Raw genomic sequence first — 15,526 nt, 5'->3', positions numbered from 1 at the left:
GTACATCTAGAGGATGGGGGGTGGGTGGGATTTAAGGGGAAAACACTTTCTGTTCCTACCATCTTTTTGTTATGTGAGAAATGAAGCAGGAAATATCCCCCTCGCAGCTGCAGGTATTTGCTCTTGGTTAAGGTTTAGCAATGATAGAGTGCTTTTGGACACACAGGTGTGTGGCCATGCACTGAAAGGGGCTTTCTGTGAGTTAACAGCTGGTTGATAAGGTTCTGTATGTACAGGTGGCTTGAGTACTGGACTGCAGGTTGCTCCCTATTTGAGTCTCAGATTTAACTGTTTTATTCCCTGTATATTTGTTAATTTAAATGGGGTGTTTATGGAAGATGTTCTGATCATGCTTGGCATATTGGCACCCAGGTGGCCAAAGCTCTGGATGTTGATTTCAAGCTTTGCTCAAGCTGGTAACATAAAGGAGAAGCAGAGCACAAAAAAGGCAGTGCTACAAAGTAGGATTTAGGAGCAAAGGGGGAAGAATCCCTGACACTATAAATCTTCCTATTTTTTGACATGTTCGGTTAGGTATGTCCCAGATTCCACAGTTTCTGATGTTCCAAGTTCATGTGAGGTTTATTTTCAAGCAAAACTTTGAGGCAGCTCATGCAAAGCAAAATATTTTGGTTTGGGTCAACAGAAATATTATTTTTAACCTGAAATCGGTGTGGTTTTTTTTTAATGTTCTGGCTGTTGAGTGAAAATTAAAGCTGTGTCAGATTAATTGGGATGTTTTGTTCTGACAGCGCGCTTAGAATTCATGCAGCTGAATTGTCGTTGCCCTCTTTAAGTACTCTCACCTACAAATCCATCTCGATGCAGTTTCATCCAGGAGCTTTTGAAGAATGCAGGGGATCTGGATGGAGAATCCCTCGTGGTGGTGGTTCTTACTGATTTGGTTTCATTAGCAGAATTTTGTAAGGCCAGTCCCAATACTGCTGTTCCTCCCAATGCATGATCCCTGGGTTTGCCTCCTTAGCATACTCAGATCTTCCACGTGGCATGTATGTTTATCCTAGTCTGAATCTGTCCTGCATATTTCACTGTCTTTGTGGTGTCTTTGTTGTTCCTGGACCTTGAGACCATTCATCACCCACTGTGCCATTTTGGAAGCAGCATCGCCCTGCGAGAACTCCCTTTTGTCAGCTTACACCCATATGAATCTGAGCTAGAAAACCAGCCAACCTCCCAGTTCTGGTGCCACCTGCTGCCACTGCCCCTTGAGCTTCTCCTCAGTCCCTCTCCTTCGCTGCCCTTTCTGTGAGCAGTCAATGGGGACAACAAATCCTAGCCTTGCAAGAAGGCTGTTCAAGCCCGAGTTTGCTTGCTCCCTCCCTGCACAGGGTGGGCTGTCCAAGCAGGAAGGTGGGCCGAGGGGAAGGCCTGTCCAATTGGCTTCCACAGAAAGTTATTATTCCTTCGTACCCTTGTCATTCAGTTGATTTGCAGCAGCAGCATATTTGGTAATATAAACCCTGTCCCTTGGGATTATGAGTGCGGTGATGCTTGGAGCAGCTGCCTGCACATGTCTTATCCGCTACAGAAAAAGAACATGCTGCTGCTGCTCCTCCTCCTTCTCCTGATATTATCTAGTATCATTTCTTCCCTCCTTCTTTGTCTCTCTCTGACCTCCTCACAGCTCCACGCCGCTCCATACTTGCTTCGTCTCTTAAGAAGACCACAGCTGAGTATCCCAGCACAGCACCAGGAGAGTTTATGCCTGAACCAACATTAGGCAAAGAAGACGGAAAGCAAAGGAAGGGGGGCGGGGGAGGAGGGGGGAAACAATCTGAAAGTGAGCCAAGCTGTTGCAAGCATGTCCTGGTGCTAAACCTGCTGCTTTCAGAGACCGGGGGAGGAGGAACCTTGTTTGGCGGAGAGGGGAAGGACAAAAGAAACTTGAAACTGGCTTTCCTTGTGGCATGTCAGTCCTGAACACCCCCCCTCCCCACCCCCTGCTCGTTAAATGAAAGCACCTGAGGAACACGAGATTGCCTGCGTGAGAGGGAGGGCTGGTGCTGGACTGGGTGAGGGAGCAGAAAGGCAACTTGTGGCTTTGTGGTGTGGCTTACACTGAGATCAGAGCTAGCGTGCCTGGGGGTGGGAGCAGAAGGAGAAAGGGCACCTGATGCCAGCTGCCAATATGACAGAAACCCTGCAGCTCCCTGCCCTGCAAGTCCCGGAGCAGCAGGTGGTGGAGGGCAGCCGTGCCTGGTCCAGCTCATCCACCCCCACCCTGCGCAGGAAGCGCTTCAAGATGAGGCGGATGAAGAATGTGCAGGAGCAGAGCCTGGAGGCCAGCAGTTATCAGGATTCTCCTTCCTCCAGCAAGGAATACCTGCAGCTCCCATCCATTGAGATCACCCCCTCCAGTGATGAGGACACCCCCTGGTCCAACTGCTCCACACCCAGTGCCTCCCCGCGCCGCAAGCGCTTCCTTCTGCGGAAGTGGCTGCGTGTCAGAGAGAAGAAGGAGTGCAGTGAGAGCAGGTACGTTGGTGGCCATCTCCCTTCCCTGCTCCCCAAACAGCCCCTCGCAGTGGGTAGGGCCTGCTGAGCTTTTGGTGTGGCTCTCCAGAGGGCTTTGTCCTCACCCAGTGGCTGGAATGGGTAATGCGATGGGTTGGACTTAGTGATGGCGGATCGAATGGCATCATTGTACGTGCAAATGGTGGGCCTGCTGGAAACAGCATTGCAGTCCTTCATTGTGGCCTTCCCTGTACCTTTTCTAGGCAGTGCAGGTCAAGCAAAAAGAACTTGTGTCTCAGTGAAGGAAATGGTGCTTAAAGATTGGGTGGTGGGACTGACTTCTGCGGGGTGTCCTGCAGAGACCTTCAGGAGAGAGAACAGTGACATCTCAGCTGGGGTTACCTGGACAGGGAGTGGTGATGCTGAACCCTTGCTGGTGTGTGTTTTCTTCTTGTTGGGTTGTTTTTGTGATGATGGTCAAATCTCTCCCCTGAGATTCTCTGGAGCTCTTCATTCACTTGATGGCATTGGGACAACGAGGGGAGGATGGACACAGTGGGTCTGTGTGTCAAGATGTCTTAATTCAACTCCTGGCTGCTTTCCAGACCTGAAAGTTACTCTGTTCTTTGGCTCAAAAGCAGAGGACAAATAATTCCAAGACTCCCAAGGGCTTGTCAGTGCAGCAGAATGGGTGCCCAGTGAGTTATTGAGTGGACATATGAAGAAAAAGCTTTACCTTATCAAACTGTGAGGGTGCGGTTGGTGTCTGCATCGTACAGTGTAGCTCACTCTGCTTTTAGTGTCTGAAGGGAACAATGTGCCTGATGGGAAGGGGCTGAAAAAGACAGACTTTAGTAAATGTGTGTACACGTGGTGATTGCGTGGCTGTGCTGACACCTTTACTCATCTTCATAAAGGCATCCGTGCCTTAACCTTGGTAATGTTTTTGAAATGCTGACTGGAAAAAAGCCACCGCAGTGGATGGATTAGTTGGCATTAGCATACCAAAGCCAGCATGGCACCTCCTTCCTTCAAATGTAGCAGGCTTCAAATCTGTGCCCTTACAATGGAAAACACATGATGATATCAAATGGTATTTTTCCCTTTCCAGTGCAGGGGGGGAAAAACCCGACCTGGTTTGGGTTACTGTGCACTGAGCCACTGCACTCCTAATAACTCAGCTCTTCCTTGCTGCTGTTCCAGTGCGGTTTGGCTCTTTGCAGCAGGTGCTGGTTGTCACATACTGCGCTGTTTAAATGCAAAAGGGAGTACTGCGTGGCTCCCGTGCAGCAATTAATTATGATAATGTTGGAGCCCAGCAGCCTGTACCCCATCACATGGCCGGATTTCCGCAGGGCTCTCCAGGGAGAGCTGCTAGCTGAGAGCAAGCTGTGCACCAGCTGATGTGTTCCACTGATGCACGCACTGCTCACAGCCCTGAGCCACAGCAGCAGCTCTGACCGTCAGCACCCGGCGAGCATCCAAGTGAATGAACTCCATTCTATAAAAGATTTTAGGACACCGGCTGGTTTTTAGTAGGCTGTATAATTTTTAGGGCTGTTTACCGACTGGCTCTCCGCAAACTGTTTGGTGGTTGATAGTGAGAGCCAAAGAGTGGCTGTTTGTTAAACAGAAGGGAGTGTACGTAGGAGCCTAGCACTGCCTACACCACTGGAACAGTGGGAAGAAGCCATTTTCTGACATAGGGCTTTTCATGTAACTGATGCTTGCCTGTAAGCATGATGATGTGACACCAGGATTGCTCTGAGGGGCCTATATGGATAACTGAATGATTTCTTAAGTGATGCAGGCAGCTTCTCACCAGTTCTCCCTGTCTGTTGTTTGTCATCCTGTTAGAAAGAAGATCTTGCAAGTGGTGCAAAACTGGATTCTTGTTTTTGGTCTCAAGATTTGAATAAGGTCGGTTTTGTTCCACCAGAGCATCTGTTTTTAAGGCGGTGGAAAAAAGAAATCTTTTGGATTTGGGAAAATTGTCCATGCAACCAAGCTGGCTTTGTAGGAAGTAAAGGAGCGATGAGATGGAGGAGCAATGGAAGTGAGCTCTGCAGATTTAACCATTAAGAGACATGGTTCATCTGTACTTACTGCTTGAGAAGGTGCTGAGGAGCTTCAGGTGATGTTTGGAGCCTCAGTGTTTGTGTGGGGTTTGAGAAACGGCCTTATGAATCCTAGTTGTAACGTTGCAGTGCCTTGGAATGAAATAAGAAGCTGTTTGCTGATTTCCCAAGACTTTGAACCACTTTTAGTATAAAATTGCAATGTCTGTGTATGAAGCTTCCCCTTGTATTACTTCTCAATGCTGTTCTATCTCCTTATAATCATATTTAATATAACAGCAGCAATTTGTTGTTCCACCATCTCAGAGGAACACTCATTTTAAAAGCAGGTCAGCTTGCAGTGGACTGAAATACAATAATAAAACAATAGCTCTGCTTTTCAGCTGCTCTGTACTTCTTAGGCAATTTCATAGCTGCACTTTCTAATATTCAGAATACTTAAATGACTTTCTCTTCATGTGAGGGGCTCCCAGTCTTGGATGAAAGGCTTCCATACAAAACTCTGTTGCAGTGAAATAGGTGAGAGGGGAAACAGCTGATTTTTGGTTGTTTTTCCTCTCCTACACTGAGTTTCTTGAATTTCTTGTCTTGAGCATTGGCCAGTGGCAGGAGGGCAAGATGTTGCAATGTCTGTATTCCATTAAACTTTAAACCTTGATCGGAGAGACTTCTTGAGCTTAGATGAGTGGGTGAGCATGGGAGGGTCAAAGGTACACCTTGTATGACTGTAGTAAACTTTCAGCTGGGACTGCCAGCATTGCAGGAGTGGTAGTTGGGCTGTGCTATATTGGACCTCTCTTGCTGGTAAGTTCCGTTGTCTGCTTAATTGAAATGGACGTGGCAAAGTTTTGTGAGAAGGTTTTCATCTGTGAGTAAATGAGAAGCTGTGAACGTGGTCCCTGCCACGATTTTATTTCGAAAGGATGGTGATAATTCCTTGGAGTTTAGAGTGGGATTCTGTCTTCTCTTGCACCCTTTCCAATGTATCTGGTTCACTTGGCCATAGTTAAGCTCAGAAGTACAGGGAAAAGGTTTTCTTTCTGGGTTAGGATATATTGTTGTCACCCAGCTGGATGCTAAAATACTTGAACAATTTTGTTGTTACTCAAAGAACAGACCCCTTGGTGCTCCATACAGGTGAGAACAGAGCCATTGGTGTGAGAGGGGAGGCCCAAAGAGCAACCAGAGAGATACGGGAGGCCCAAAGAGCTGTCTGTGTGCCTCAACATCCTTGCAGGTATCTTCCGAGTGACAGATGAGGGTGCAGCGTTGGGCTTAATATGTACAGAATGGGGAACTTTGTGGGAATTGTATGAATAGTTGTATGTGAAATGTATATAACGAGGGCCATTGAATTCTGAGGTGTGTGCATGCTTTGTGGAGAGATCCCCATGCACCCAGTGCTGTAATAACCCAGTGTTGGCTTTCTAAACTATCCCTTGGTTTAGAGAATGTTCTTGGTTGTGGTTTTTGGTAAGAAGTTATTTCATAGCTTGAAGCCAATAAAAAGTTCTTGTTCTTGAGTTGTCCACTCTACTATGAAATGCGTGGGAAAAGAAGAATGATGGAGTATGTGGGTGTGGGAACAGCAAGTGCAATCTCTCCTCCCTTGCTGTGTGCCATAATGTTTACCTGCCTTGGCTCTGATGGAAAAACCACATTGTATGCAGTGGGGAAACAAAGCAAGTGCTTCTTTGTGGGGTTAGGAGGTTGTGTGTACATGTGGTGCTCCCTGCACCATACGGATGGAAATGCATGCGTTTGTGTGTACATAAGCACACAGCTTAAACCTCCGTCCAAATGTCATGAATTTGGGTAACCTTTTTATCCCAACTCCAGTCTCAAAGACCAACTTATGCACCGCTCAAGGACTTCGCGAATGATTGTTTTTTCTTGTGAAATCTTCAACCTGTTCTCCTTTCTACCTTAACAACAGATGATTTTTTCACTGTGTGGAAGAGGACAGAGATTTGAGGGGCTTAGATCCCTAAAGTCTACATGGGGGCTCATTAAAGCCACTTATTATACAGAATTGCTGAAGAAATGCTGTCTAGTACCTGAGCATGTAGTTATCAGGGGCAGATGATGTATTTTCAGGCTCCTGGTGTCAGGGAAAAGCACCCTGTGTCCTAGGTGGGACTGCACAGTGTGTGGTAGGGCTGTGCTGCCCTGGCTTACAGGGGGGGTACCCAGGTTGGGCGTAGGAAAGCTAGCCCAGGGACCACTGCTCTTTGTGCTGCAGCCTGATGTCTGAAGGCAGAATCACACCTGTTCAGGGCTCAGAAGGGAAGCTTTGCTAGGAGACAAGCTGGAGAAATGAGCAGCAGGAGCTCCGAGGCCTTGGAGCAGGTGGAGGCTGCTAGGAGAGAATCAGGTCAACTTCATACAGTGCTGTTACAAAAGCAATAAGGAAACTAATAACACTAAAAACCCAAACACCGAAAAAGCAAATCCACAAAACACTACAGAAACCCCCGACCCATTTACAGGGGAAGAGTGACATCTTGTGGGCTCTGCTTGCAGTTCTCCACCAGAAATGGAGCGGTCACTTCGGCCACTTCAGCCTGAGTCAGGGCTCCCTTTGGGGCTGCCTTGAGCTGCTGCCCACATGCAGGGGTCAGGGAGCACGCAGCAGGCTGGCAGTTGAACGTTAGGCTGTATGAAACCATTCTGGGGTGATGTGATGAAATACCGTATAGAAAACATGCAACGGTACTTCTGTATCTCTAGAAGTACTTAGGGAAGCTGTACTAGATGAGATGAAGAGGCTTTAAACCACTCATGCCTGTTGTACATCAGATATGATCTTACTTCCTTAGTTTCTCTTTGCGCCCCTAGTGAGATGAAGGATGACCTTGTGTCGTTCTTGGCCCTAGCTTTAAAACTGAAGTGTCTAATGTGGAAATCTGTCTTAATTGCTTGTCTTCTATTGCAGCAGCCAGCAGAGCAGCCAGCAGAGCAGCCAGCAGAGCAGCCACGATGATGACTCGTCCCGATTCCTGAGCCCTCACACGCGTGACGACAGGTAGGGCTGGCAGCAGCTGAACTGCGGGGGTTTCCTGCAAGCAATCCTGATGGGCCAAGCTGGTTGAGACCTCACTTGCGTTCCCTGTTTCTTAGAGTTATCTAACAAAAAAAAAAAAGTAATTTGTGTTTTTAAGTGTGACTTAACGGGTCTCAGAGATGTCTGAAAAGATGCATTTTACATGTAGTTAATAGTAGGATGTGTGGCACAGGTTGCACAGAGAGGCGGTGGTGCCCCATCCCTGCAGACAGCCAAGGTCAGGCTGGACGGGGCTGTGAGCACTGCTGGAGCTGTGGCTGTCCCTGTGCACTGCAAGGGGTGGCACCAGGCGGCCTCTGAGGGTCCCTTCCAACTCAGTTCTATGATCTGAACTCATTTGTAGCAGCTGTGATGTTCAAGAAGAACCTGAAGTTTCTTGCGCTTACTGTTGATTTATGACTGCTTTAAGCTGCAGCACTGGCACAGAAGCCGTTGAAAAATGAATGCTTATTTTCGTGTGTGATTTATTATTGTTACTCTGCCCAGAGCCATATGATTAAGAGTTTTGCTGTATCTGGTAGTTCATCTTGTGAGCCTGGGAGTGCTTCATTTTCTTCTGAGCCCTGAGCCTTTCTGTCCTGGGTTGGCTCCCGCGGGTCCCTGTCCCTAATAACACCCTGGTCTGGATTTTGGATTCTATTATTTTTTATGCTGTGACTGTGTTGCATTTGCCTTTAATGTTGCAACTGTGGGTCACAGCAAAACGGACTGCAGTGTGTGTGCTGGGAGTTGGGGAGCGGTGCCTTCCTGCTGCTGCACAGTGCTTCATGAGAAGCATCTGAATGTGGTCTGTGCTCGATGTGTGCAATGAGAAGAGCTGTGCTCCTGCTCTGTTACTCAGTTACCCACCCAAGCTATCCTTGAGGCCAAAGGCCTTTCTTACTGACTACAACAGGGCGAACTCTTCCTGAACTCAGACTGATGTCAAAGACCAACGGATTGAGGAAGGACTGAGTAACAGCTAAGGAAGCATCTGAGGAGTCTCTCACTTGAGAGAGCATCCCAACCCTGGAGAGCTAATTCATATCCCAGCAGAATTTGCCTCTGAATTAGTACTTGGTACTCACAGCTAACCTTCTCCTCCATATGTTTCCCTCCAATTATCAGTCTCTCTGGTGCTGTGGAGCCTGCCATAATTGACTACTGGGGAGTAATGTTTGCAGCTGGTAAATAAAGAATCTGACAGCCAAGCAGATGGGTACTTAGATTATACCTGGGCTTTCTATATACATACAGCATGTTGCTGTACTACTTGATCTGGGATTTCATAGGTTTAGTAGAGTTAGGTTTCCTTAACACTCAAATGGGGGTTTTCGGGACATGGCAAGAAGAGGCACTTCCAAATTGTTCCTGGGTTTCATACATAGATTAAAGCAGAGCTCTTAGCCTGGTGCTGAGAGCATTTTTGTGGCTGGAAGAGATGTGTGTTTGGTGGAGTGCTGCCACATCTCAGACCAGAGTGATGGTGAGCCTGCAACGTTCTTGCAGCCTGGATTTAATTTCAAGTCAGATTTACTTTCACAGAAGAATACTGATCCTAAAACGACCCTTATGGCCACGCTTCACAAAGCAACTGCATCGAGCTTCACTGCTGCTGCCTCCCTTTGGGTAGCAGTGACTCTTGCTCGTGTCGCTTGCCAAAAATATCTCAGTCAAAATCATTTCTAGTTGCTTGTAAGATGTGAAGCTGGACGTGAATTCAGCTAACAAAGCTTTCAAGAGCTTGCTACCTAATATCCCTCTTAGCAAAGTTGAAGGTTGTTTCTGAAGCACTGTAAATCTGCCAGACTCTTGCATACAGACGAGGAGATGCTTTCTCACTGGGTTTAAGGTGGTGGTCTTGAACAGTAACAAATGTCCTCCACCCATGGGCTCTCACCTCTCCTCTGTGTCACACTGGTGAAGGCCTACAGGCAGCTGTGCTTGCTTGTTTAATTGGTGATATAGGAGCTCTAACTAAAAATAACCAAGAGGTTTCATAAGTCCTGTAAGTGGTGACAAAAGCTGAAGAGAAGGGCAGAAGAGGGAAGAACAAGAAGTCATGTGGTGCACACCTTCTCTTGGCGTGCTGCCTCTGGCATCGCAGGCAGGTGCACTGCAAGGATCAGAGCAGAGAGAGCAAAGATCAGCATCCACATCAGCGTGCCTGGAAGAGGGCTGAAAGAAGCTACCCCAGCTGAAGTAAAGGGATGCTGAGTTGCTATGCGGACTGTGGGGCTTAAAATAAAAAATGGAGAGAAATACATAGCTGAGGATAACTGATATCTGGACCAGGCATGAGCAAGATCTAAGCTGCCTGAGTGTTCCTACTGTGAATTATGGTACCGGGGAATGCTGCTCATGGAGTTAACTGCTCAGTGACGGGATTCCAAGGATCGTGCTCCAACCTGAGGGCTCTTCCAGAGAAGACTCAATGTTTGCTCTGCTGGCAGACGTGCTCAGTGTTGGCTAACCGCTCTGTTTCTTGAGGTGTGGTGAGTTGTGAAGCACAGCCATGGTCCAGAACCCACACCCCGAAAAGGTGTCCTGCAGCACAGCAGTGAGGCAGGTCTGCCACCTGCACGTGTCTTCTCTGAGGAAAAAGCTTTCCTTCTGCAAAGTCATGTAAGTTTTGTGTGCGTCGTGTCTGGTTGCTAATGCTGAGAGGGAGCCTATACAGATGTGACTTTTATGGTAAATGTGTGCTGTGTGGGTACTTTCTGGAGTCATGGAAGGGAAAAGTGAGGCTAGGAAGACTTAGGTTTTGCCTGAGCTTGGAGCTCAGCTCCCTGCTCTCCGATCCTGGGTGAGTTTGGATGAGTCATTTCAGTGATGCTGTCTGTGAAATAAGGAGGAAGTGGATAAGAGATGTTGGATCAAGCTTGTGGGTTGCTCAAGTACTGAAACACCAGAACCATAAGAGTATAAAGAGAAGTGGTAGAGCTGAGTTGGTGTCCAAATAGTTGTTCTCACAAGCAACTTAAAGCAATTCAGAGTGGGTAAGGTTGGGATGGAGACAGCTGGAGACCTTGATGTATACAAATACAGTTCCCTAATCATTGTCACGAGACAAGGATATGTATAAGTTGCCTTGAGCTCTGGATTAAGTCTAAGGTCATGAGCCTGCTTGTGTTTGAACCAAGGACTTGTTCTGCCTTGTGGCATTGAGGTGCCTATCAGTTTTGGGATGCAGAGATACTTTAATGAAGAGTTTAGGCTACTGAGCTGGAGGGGAAATCAGTCCTCAGCCTTGTATGCAATCTAAGGGGGAGACAAACTGCTAAGGTGGAGGCAGAAATGTGGAAAGTATGGGGATGGAGAGCAATAGGGAGCAGAACTGGGGTGAAAAGAAGCAGTTGACCTCTTATGGCCTTATTAATAAAAATGGAAGAAATGAGAAGAGCTACTTCTAAAATGTCCCAGCTTCTTATGCCCTGCATCTTAATTAGCCCCCTAACTTGTGCAGTAACTTATTCTGGTAATTCTGGGGCTGTGGGGCTTGTTTTTACCTTTGCATAATCTAATGAGAGTTTCCTCGATGGATCAAAATTGAGGACTTGCAGAGGGATTAGAGAGCAGCTTAAGGCAGAGACAAGCTGAAGACATTTTGCCTGCCATTTGGGCTTTCAGGAAGTTGTGCAGAGATCTGGAAGGAGGACAGGCATCTTTTGTTAGCCCCAACGTTATGTCTTAGGGGGATCTGTCTGAGAAGCTAGGAGACATTCAGTGTTTCGGTGGTGCGCTCAGGACTTGCTTATGCTGCCTCTGCCTTCCTATCCCATGTCCCTTTTCCCCTTGACATGAGAAGTTGACATCATGCTTCCCCTGAACTCCGCTGAGTCAGTCGGACTTGCTGTTAAATGGACTAACTTTGGAGAAGCTTAACCAGAATGGCACGAAGCTCCTTTGTCATGCAGGAAAGATGGTTAATGTTTAGTCAGAGCTCATGTCCTCCCTGAATCCTCCTCCTCACCTCGTTGCTGCTGATTGCTGGGCCCAGCACTGATTCTGAGCTGCAGAAGACAAGAAGAGCAGTGTAAGAGCAGCTCTGCTCCACTTGGGCTGCCAGATTTGCTGCTGTCAGCGGAGCTATTGTGAATGGAAATAGCAGCCGCCCTGTTCCTCATGCGCCAGCATTGTTCCTTCCTTTGAAGATGGGCTGTTGTTAATTACAGCGTGCTTGGAGCTGCTCTGGTGGATAAGACAGGCTGCTACCAAGCAGCTGGAATAAGATGGATTTCTTTCTGTGCTTAGCTGAGAAGCTGCTTTTGCACCTGGAGTGCCAGCTCGGTGGTTCTGCCCTGTGGAGGGGTAAGCTGGGAGGAAAGCTCTCATCCCTTTTCCATGAAGTCCTGGTGTTCTGTCAGTGAAGATAAGGATGTTCTTTTTGTTTTCCATTCTTACTCCTTTCATCTTAAGGAGACTGATCTTGAGAGCACTGTAGGATTTGGAAGCAAGGGGAATACACCCTATGCTTCCCTCCTTCAGGACAGGGATGTGGAAGGACAGATACCTCCTCTGCCTGCCTGGGGCCAACGACCAGGAGGAGACCTCAGTAGATGAACTGGCTTTCTTGTGCCCATGTGCTCAGCTGTTGCCATTGCTTAGCATGGCAGTATGAAGCTTTGAAGAGTTTAGAGCAATTGGCAAACTTGAGAGGAGGGTGATTTTATGCTTCCTATAGTAGTGTAACATACCCTGCCTCTCGATGGCCACTGGTGAGAGGCAGTTTGATAGCATAGATAGCTTTTGTACAGACAGTAGGTAGAGTACATTCAGAGTCCCAACCATCACTGAAAATAAATCATTCCTCTTAAAATTTGTCCCTGTTCCAAGCTGCTGTGGCACAAAGGCATCTGCCTGTTGGCCTTTTGAAAACTCAGCTCTAAGCTTTTAGCATGAGAGCATCCATGCAGATCAGTAGCAGAACTTCACAAGGAAAGAAATGATCTTACCCCAGATGTAACAGCAGGGCGAAGCAGGATTTGGATCTCACTTCTCGATTTCCTGCTCAGTTCTGTCTCTACTGGACTAGTGCTTTATCATTAGGTGAAACCCCACTGTGCCTTGCATATCTCTCTGAATGCAGAGGAGTTCTGACAGACCTTATGTGGCTGCGTCCCCAGCTCGTGATGCTCAGGAACATGAAGAGGAGAGGTGTTCTAATGTCTCCTTCCTTATCTGAGACGCAGGGCAGAGTCCTTGCCCGTCTTTCCTGCCAGTTCCCAGGAGCAGAGGGCTCAGCTGTGAAACTGTACTTCACTTTGGGGCCTTCAGCAATGGTCACCTCATCAACTCTGCATCCTCTGGGAGCACTGGGATGTTCATAGCTGTTAGCTTGAGGGATGCGGAGGTGGGGGGGAGGCTGGAACACACTGCTGTAAACCATCCCATTTCACAGAGCTCCAGTTCAGTAGATAAGCCTCCTGTCAGCAGGCTTACATGCAGCATGCTTTCAGCTGCTAAGCCCCTTGCACAGATTCACCTTGCAACAGAGCACTTACTGTGCCTCTATAAGAGCAATACTGCTATAGAAGCAGCCATCAGAGGGTTTCAGAGGACTTGATTGATTTTAGCCTCTCACAGCCAGAGCTCAGGCTTTTGAATGCAGGGGAGTGAGGCTTTTTGAGGGAGCCTGACACTTAATTCAGGTAGTGCTTGACCAGGCTTCTACAGTGGTGCTGTATAACCTGAATTAGACTTTTTCACTTTGCAACTATAGGCCAGAAGTTCTTAAGCTGTGGAACACATCACTTCTGTTGTATAGATGCCTGCATAACCTGGTGAGTGCCCTGGGATACCTCTACATATGTATCCTTCCAATTACATTGCATATACCCAAAAGTGGGTATAGGAGTTGTGGCCATACCATAGAAATGAACTGGTGGTAGAAGTACCAGGTTTCCTCAGAGCACTGCGTAGGCACTGCTTCTGTCTCAGTGTCAGAGAAACCCACCTTCCTTCCTTTGCAGATGATGTTTTAACTGAGATCTCATGAGAAACCTCAGTGCATTTGCAAGTCCTGTAGGGAGCTTACCTGGCACTCCTGTTGCAGAGATAAGATCTGGAAGTATGCTCTTCCTTTGTATTTTGTGGAATGATTGATGGATGAATGCAGTGCAGTAAAACAAAGGTGTTATTAAGGAAAAAAAGCAGGGGGGGAGGAGTGGGCAGAGAGATGATGCATAGCTCTCCAGGTCCCATTCTCACAGCAGTTCTTCCTTGTGATGAGAAGAAGCTCAGGAAAAAGTAGTGCTTGAGGTCCCCATTTGTATCCTGGGCCCTGATGTGTTGTTTAGGTGTTACCTGCATGGAACTCCAACTCTAGATGTACATTGAGACAAGAGGTTGGTAGAGAGGATAGTAGAGAAGAAAGGTAACAGAACCTGTCTTTTAGCTTCTTGGTGGAGAGGCTTTGGAGCCAAAAAGCCCCAGATCTGAAGATGTTTCCCTCTTCAAATGCTTCCTGAGAGCTGGAAGTGAAGCTTATATATTTCTTAATAAAAGATGATCTCGTGCTGCCAAACAGACATCTCAGTGGAAGAGGTGACTGTATTGTTAGTCAACTGAGCTACAACTGACTACTCAAGTAAGAAGATGGAACTGCTTGTTGTGTCTGAAGGAAGTGCATAACATCTCTTCTGCTGTCCTTAGTACGGTGCTTTGTAATTAATTACAAGGGGTGAGGTGAGAGGGTGCCTTGAGGTGTCAGTCCCTTCAGCTGCTGCAACTGAAATCTGCTTAGGTTGCTGTTAAGGGCTCAGAGCTCTTGAGCTTTTCCTGAGAGCCTTGGAGGTGGAGTGAAATCTGCTAATTTGTAGTGACTTGTTGGATGTGCAGTGGGCATGGAAAAGAAGATAACTGCTCAAGAGAATGGCTGGGGAAGAAGCATTGCAGGGCTAAGCAGGTTAAAACCCATCTGTTGAGCCAGTAAATGAGCAGGCAGGACTGGCACCTATCAGAGGGCAGGAACTGAAAGCTTCTTAAAATTTTTCTAGAGTTCTTCTCACTGCTTTACCGTGGCCTTTTTCATGCTTTGAGTGCTGTTTATCTTTGGCATATGGAAGTATTTGCAATGTTTACCTTGGAAGATGTGCGCATCTTTGCATTTCATAGTTGGCTGCCTAAATGGGGAAATACCAAGCACTAAAAGTATATCATAGAAAATAAAGAAGCAGAAACGAGATGGGGGCTGCCTGGGAGTTCTGCAGTGTTTGATTCTTGATGCATTCCGTGAATGCTGGAAATAAGATACTGTTTGGAAATGCAGCACACAAAAAATAACGTAAGGAAGAGGAGGTGAAGCATTAAGTGCTTTATAGAGAGCTGTTCTTGCAACTTTGGGGTTTAGTTGCCTCTTTTCGCATGCTTTCTCTCCACCCTGAGATTCTGTCTCCATTTAGCAAAGTGCTCAACCCAGCGAGGAGCTCATCTATGTGTCCCCCCCGTAGCAGGAGCATCTTCAGCAGAGGTTTGAGTGATGCTGTGCCTTTAAAATTGAATCGCCTGTGATAGAAGAAATCTGAGAGCACAGAAAGGAAACCAGTGCCTCTTGCGCAGAGCAAGCTCTTTGGAGATTTCTCCATTGCTCTGCATTCTCACCAGCCTGGTCACTGCTCCTTCCCTTTGGGGCCAAACGGCAGCCCCTAGGATAGCATCGATGAAAGCCATCTCAGAGCCATCTTAATGGTGACATTACATCTTTCTGCGGTGGACTCTGAGGTCACCAATCTGTGCCTCTTTCTCCCCAGAACTGCTGTGCATGTGTAAGCCAGCTGGGATTCCATCTTCTGACCGAACAGCGTTTCATTCCCTCGCTGCTGAAGCAACACTTGCTCAGGTTTCTGGGGACCCCATGGCACTTGGACAGACTTCCCTATGCTGATGACTGTAACCGTGTGAGTGCTCACCGCGACCTCCTCATTTCTTC

The 15,526-nt window shown here is 47.4% G+C and overlaps 1 protein-coding gene across 14 annotated transcripts in view; it reads left to right on the top strand.

Annotated features, from left to right (window-relative positions):
* The window catches only part of GRAMD1B (GRAM domain containing 1B), a 110,824-nt gene that overhangs the window by 25,809 nt on the left and 69,489 nt on the right, over positions 1-15,526 (top strand). For 11 of the 14 annotated variants that reach the window (XM_040652143.2, XM_015298155.4, XM_040652146.2 and 8 more), the window contains exons 2-3: positions 1,646-2,496; positions 7,489-7,578. In XM_040652143.2, the coding sequence (XP_040508077.1) occupies positions 2,135-2,496; positions 7,489-7,578 (452 nt within the window). In that variant the 5' untranslated portion in view covers positions 1,646-2,134. Of the gene's footprint in view, positions 1-1,645; positions 2,497-7,488; positions 7,579-15,347; positions 15,495-15,526 lie in introns of those variants that run through there. The other 3 variants (XM_040652147.2, XM_040652139.2, XR_006932100.1) reach the window with 2 other exon arrangements.

The sequence above is a fragment of the Gallus gallus genome, chromosome 24 (genome assembly GCF_016699485.2).
Source record: "Gallus gallus isolate bGalGal1 chromosome 24, bGalGal1.mat.broiler.GRCg7b, whole genome shotgun sequence".
Classification (NCBI taxonomy): domain Eukaryota; kingdom Metazoa; phylum Chordata; class Aves; order Galliformes; family Phasianidae; genus Gallus; species Gallus gallus.
This window is presented reverse-complemented; position numbering and strand designations above follow the sequence as displayed.